General features: G+C 41.9%; 1 protein-coding gene across 1 annotated transcript; it reads right to left on the bottom strand.

The window, feature by feature from the left end:
- Positions 1-824: 824 nt before the first annotated feature.
- LOC122910157 (lysine-specific demethylase 4B-like) lies at positions 825-1,437 on the bottom strand. Its single transcript, XM_044254841.1, has one exon. The coding sequence runs from the start codon at positions 1,290-1,292 to the stop codon at positions 825-827; it is 468 nt and encodes a 155-aa protein (XP_044110776.1). The 5' UTR covers positions 1,293-1,437.
- Between the last annotated feature and the right edge of the window lie 5,002 nt (positions 1,438-6,439).

Genomic DNA, 6,439 nt, shown 5'->3' with positions numbered 1-6,439 from the left:
CTGTTATTTTCGAAATGCTTTTAGGTACCTTGCATAAAGCTCTTGGTTTTCTTTTATGAAGTATTACATGAAAAATTGAAAAATACTGATCGGCAAAAGAAAGAATAAAAGAAACTCTAATAAAGATAAATACTAGTAATAATACAATAACCATAAGTAATATGTAATTTTAATAAACATAATATTTTTAAAACAAAAGATAATATGTATTTATGGTGTAGGAACACCCTCAGTTTCCACTCTCTTATAAACATAAGGCCACACAGAATGGACAAGCTACTGAATTCCCCTGGAGCTCCATGATCTCAATAACTTAGGGTGGCAGCACTCTTTCCTGAACTCCAGTCAGTGTCATTCCAGAGGAAGCAAACCTTATCCTGGTCCTCTCTTTGCTTTTTGTTTGTTTTTTTAATTTTTTTTTTTTGATATTTTATTTATTTAAGAGAGAGAGCACAAGCAGGAGAAGGAGCAGAGGGAGAAGAAGCAGACTCCTAGCTGAGCAGAAAGCCAAACATGGGGCTCAAACCCAGGACCCTGGGAGCACGACCTGAGCCAAAGGTAGACGCTTAACCAACTGAGCCACCAAGCCCCCCCCTACCGCCACCGATTTTTAAAAATATTTATTTATTTATTTATTTACTTGAGAGAGAAAGCATGCACACACACAAGCAGGTTGCAGAGGCAGAGGGAGAGGGAGAAGCAAACTCCCCACTGAACAGGGAGCCTGATATGGGACTCGATCCCAGGATCTTAGGCCCATGACCTGAGTCAAAGGCAGACACTTAACCGACTGAGCCACCCAGGTGTCTCTTACTCTGGTTCTCTTAATTAGGCTCCGGAATGTTCCACTGGGCCACATCGTCGTCGTACAGAGAGCCGCTGATGTCTGCCCCGTAGACTGGGGACACGAAGGTCAGGTTCTTCCAGTACTTGCGCTCCAGGTCATCGAAGTCCTGGTGCCGCGGCGTACAGTACTTCTCGCTGTTGGCCAGGCGGCAGTACTCCCCGACAGTCATGGCCTTTTTCTGGATGTTGTACTGTGTGAAGAGGCCTGACTGGCCCGTGACCACCTGCTGGATGGGTGCCGGGATGACCACATCATCGATGTCATCGTACGTCTGCCAGGGCTTCCACTCCTTTGGGGGAATGATCTTGGCCAGGCCCGCCCGCTGGGCTCCCTGGGACTCGATGTAGGCCACGTATTTGTTGAAGTCCTTAAATTCCTCCATGGTTGGGCGAAACTTCATGATTTTACAGCTCGGGTTCTGGGCCCCATGATCCTCAGACCCCATGGCTGCCGCGGAGAAGCTGTCACACTTTGGAGACTGGTTGTAGCCAAGACCGTGAGAAGAGGTGCCCCGGGAACTGGCACAGGTTCCTTATCAGGTCCCAGCAATGGTGACGGTTCCTGAGGCGGCGCGCGCGGCCCGCCCTCGGCGTCGCACCCCGCCTTGTAAGTGGAGTGCCTCCCTCAGGCCCATCCTGGAGAAGACCCCCCAAAAAAGCTTTCCATCATGTTTTACCCCCTTGGCACAGACTCTTCTATATTATAGTGCTGGAACCTTGGCCATTTAACTTGAGCCCTATAGACTGATGCTTCACAGCACAGGCAGGAGACTCCAAAGGTATTACTTCATTCCATTCAACTTCAGTAAGTAAAGGTCCCACCCTGTTCCCTCAAAGTTGAAAATGACTACCTACGGTGGGGGCAGATCCTGGGAGATGTTCTTCCAACCAAATATATATGGGGCTTTGTAATTTAGAGAGTGCCTTTTCATGTATTATCCAATTTGGTTTTACAATCCTATGACACAGGTATTAGAAACCAATGTGGGGTTATAGAGAATGAGAGACACAGACACCTTAAAGATCTTACAATCAAAGGTCTTTCAATTATTAAACTTGTTGTCAGAAATCTCTATGTGGAAGGGATACCATCAATTGTTTATTAATAAGAATAGAGTAGATCAGTATGTCATTTATTCAATACATATTTTTTCAGTAGTTTTACCAAAATCAGGGGAAAATGTAGTTTACTTGATTTCATTTGTGTCAAAGTATGCCTTCATAGATCTTGTACTTCTAACTCATATCTTCTGATATAATTAGTAAGATACTGAGATACTAGTTTTTAACAAATTTCATAACCCAATAGTTTTCTATAATTTTTAGGTTTCTTTTTTTTCTTTCTACAAGTAATTCATCTATATTATCAAAATCTTGTAAAATACACAAAAGTAAAAAGAAGTATATCACCATCCAGAGATACAGTCTCAATGTGATGTATTTCTTGCCAGTCTTTTTTTTTTTCAACTAAGATGCATCAATTCCAAATCAAAGTTTATATGACTAATGATGACTCAGCCTCAATTCATTTTGTAAAAGAAATGTTCTTCCACAGAATTTAGTAACACTAAAAGCTTAAGAGAACATACTCAAACCGAAGAACCGCAGATAATGTATATTCTTGTGCATACTTGACTGGCAGTTCAAATATCTTCTCCTGGGGCACCTGGGTGGCTCAGTTGATCAAGCATCCAACTCTTGGTTTTGGCTGATCTCAGTGTGGTGAGATCGAGCCCCAGGAAGGTCCTGCACTGGGTGTGGAGCCTGCCTGAGATTCTCTTCTCTCTGCCCCTCCTCTTACCTCTGCCATAGGCGCCTTAGTGTCCATGCATGCTTTCTCTAAAACAAAAACAAAAACATACACACAAAAGTTTCTCTTGGTACTAAATTTCACATTTGTTTATTCAATCATTCTTTCAATGACTGTATTGAATGCCTACAAGATATGAAGTATTTTCTAAGTACAGGGAATATGTCATTTTAAAAAATCAGATAAAAACTGCCATAATCGATTGAGCCAACATGTTTAAGTGGAGGACAAGAAACAAGTAATAAACAAGACAAATAAGTTGTATATACAGCAAGTTAGTCATAAGTGTTAACCACAGAACCAAAGCATATCGGAAACATCCTGAAGCTTGCACCTCAAAGGGAGCCATGATCATATTTGCCGATACATTTAAAAAATGGAGGAATCGCTTTTGAAATGTGATTTTATTTCTGGTATCTCTGTAGTCCTTCAGTACATGTAATTCCATTGAGCTAAGAGCTCATTTATAGTGAAAAACAAGAATTGACATTGATTTTATTTGTTCATTTGGAATCTGAATGCCCTTACTTCTTTGTAGATTGCATTTTCCAACTGACCACTACCTAGACATGTGTGTGTCTGTAGATGGTCTCGAAGTCTATTGTTGGCTGTTCCAAAGACACATGCAACACTGATACTGTTATTTCCCCAAACCTCCTCTACCCATCTCATCTGTTGCACTAAATGATATGATCATCCCATCTGGATGTTCAGATGAAATATTTAGGAATCATACTTAGATTCTCTTCTCTTTTCCCCTTACCTATGTGACAGACACTTCCCATCGGGTCCCATCAGTTCTGCTTTGCTCCATCACCTCCACTGACCACACCCTCATTTGCAAACCACGGTCTACTGATTAGAGCTATTGCACTAGCCCCCTTCCTACTTCTGCCATCTGGACACATTTCTCTGCACACAAGCTAGAGTAGCCTTCATAAATATAAAGTGGATTGACTTCCACCTTTGCTTAAATGGTCCAATGGCTTCATCACAGAATGAAATCCTCAGTGTTTAATGTGGTAGAGAAAGGCCTACACGATCTGGCCTTTACTAGCTCCCCAGCCTTGTACCACTCCCCCCTAACTCCTTCTGTTCCCCCACACCACCCTCCAGTTCCTCAAGCACACCAGGAGCCTTCCTAGCACACAGTCATCTCTCTTACCCTTTCTGTGTGGGACTCATTTCACTCCTAGACTGCTTTCCACTGCTTTTTTTTTTTTCTTTTAAAGATTTTATTTATTTTTTTGAGTGAGAGCGTGCACAAGCAGGGGGAGTGGTAGGCAGAGGAAGAAGCAGACTCCCCACTGAGCAGGGAGCTCGACACTGGGCTCAATCCCAGGACCCCGGGACCATGGCCTCAGCAGAAGGCAGATGCCTAACCACCTGAGCCACCCAAGGGTCGTCCGCCTGCTCGTTTTTAATATCTCAGTTGAAATGTTACTCCAAAGAAACCTTTCCCAGTCCCCAGACTAAATCAGTATCTTATGCTGGACACTCCAGGTTGACTCACTCAGTGTCCACTCCACACTCCATCTTCTTGGAAAGGATAAAACTTTGTTAACTACAGGGAAGACCCCCTTGCAGCCTAGGTTCTGGATGCTGATTAGATTCACCTGCCAGGTTCTGCTGGCAAGCACCATCCTAAAAACATGGGGTTGCTCTGCAGCACCCCAGTTTTCAGATTTCTGACAGTGAGGAAGTAGGGAATAAAGTAGCATGAGTGGTCAAGTTGGCATCTGGTTCCGGCTTCCTAAATCATAAACCATGGTCTTGGGTGTCCTTTCGGTAGCTTCCTCGGTGTTCAGAGGCAGTTTCGATAGGGGATCTACATGAGTAGCAGGGAGTTCTTGGATCTGGCCAAGTTCCATTGCCGTGGCATTCCTGACAGGACAACTCTGCAGTATTCTGGAAGATATTCCTGAAGACTCAGGATTAAACTGCTCCTTCAGCCCTTGCAATGATTTTCATAAACACTGAATTCCTTGTATTAATCTATATCCTTCTTAAAATATCTAGAGTTACTTCTACTCCACACACTGGAGCCTAATTGATAGAGTCTACCTGTGAAACTCTCTCAAGATTCTTAACCATAATTTACTATTGTGTTTTTATTTGGGGATATTTTGTCTCTGTCTTAGTCACTGCTGTGTACCCAGCACCTGACATAGAGCTCTGCATACAATAGGAGATTAATACATATTTGTCAAACCAGTGAAAATATTTAGCACTTTCAACTATGTGGGTAATTCATTTGTTAACTGATGATGGAGATAATTAGATTCATACCTCAATTGCCTCTTATATCTTGAAATAATAACAAGATTGCAAAATGTCTAAAAGGAATACAAATACTGTTCTATTTTTTTTTTTAACTAAGTACAAAATATTTACAGCTGCAGCCTGTAGCCCCAGTAAGAGAGGTGGTCCTGGAGACCTAATGAAGAAATTCCATAAGCTAATTCTGTTCTCATCAATCTGATCTGTCCAATGCCAACACAGTCGAGCGACTTCCTTAGGTCAACTGGAAAAGGAAAATCAATATACAACTTGGGTAAGTCTGGTTATGCTATTGTTATATAAAAAATATTTTTGTGGGGGCGACTGGGTGGCTCAGTCAGTAAAGCTTCCAATTCTTGATTTCGGCTCAGATCATGATCTCAGTGCCCTGGGATTGAACCCAGCATCGGGCTCCGTGCTCATCAGGGAGTCCACTTGTCTTTCTCTCCCTCTGTTCCTCCCTCCTGCTCTGTCTCTCTTTTTCCCTCCCTCAAATAAATAAATAAATCTTTAAAATAAAAGATTCTCCCTCCTCTTTCTGTGTCCCCTTCTTCCTGCTTGCATACTCTCTCTTGAAGCAAGCAAGCAAGAAAGGAAAGGGAAGGGAAAGGAAGGGAAGGAAAGCGAAGGGAAGAGAAGGGAGGGAAAGGAAAGGAAAGGAAAGGAAAGGAAAGGGAAGATTTTTGTAGGCCAATTAGTTCTGGGTGTAAGATTTACAAGTTCTTAGATCAAAAAGAAACTGGACCAAAAATTCTCCAACGTCAAGCGTAAGGTTTGAAAGAAGTTAATCTGTCCCTGGAATTCAATCAGTGTGTGTGTGTGTGTGTGTGTGTGTGTTTTAACTGCATCTAAATACTGCAAAAAAGTGTAAGAGCAAAGCCCTAGTATAGGTCCAACCAACACGGTGTTTCTAAAGCATCAGGCACAGTCTTTGAACCACACCAGCCCAGATGTAAATGTCGTCTCTGCCACTTACAAGTTCAAGACCTTAAGCAAGTCATTTACCTTTCCGAGCTATAGTATTTTTTTTTTCATTTGTAAAATGAAAATCCGAGTCATACTTGTGACTATTCACAGGGTTTGTATCTGAGATTTAGGTAGAATCATGTGTATAAAATATATAGCATGGAATTTAGAACATAACCTATGTGCATTTGACAAATAACTATATATATATTTTTTTTTAACTGCTTAATGAATATATTCTTTTCCTTCCTTCATTATAGAAGGTGACATCAGAGCCATCAGTTCTGAACCTACAACAGGAGTCATGGGTCCTACTCTTATATTAGTTCCAAGTGCTTCTGTTGGAGTAAAAAGGTCCAAAAATGTACTGTATCATCAAGAAAATACATGGAAACACCAGAAAGTCTTTTCTGATCTATGAAATACTTGTTTGCTGCCCACATCTTTCTGAAGCCATACCCATTCCTCCGCCTTCTGTACGGTCCGGCTAGAGCTATACCCTTCTTTCGGTGATCACTTAGGATACTTCAACTACCT

This window comes from Neovison vison, chromosome 6 (assembly GCF_020171115.1).
Source record: "Neovison vison isolate M4711 chromosome 6, ASM_NN_V1, whole genome shotgun sequence".
NCBI lineage: Eukaryota > Metazoa > Chordata > Mammalia > Carnivora > Mustelidae > Neogale > Neogale vison.
Note: the sequence above shows the minus strand (reverse complement) of the source record. Positions and strands in the feature narration are given on the sequence as shown.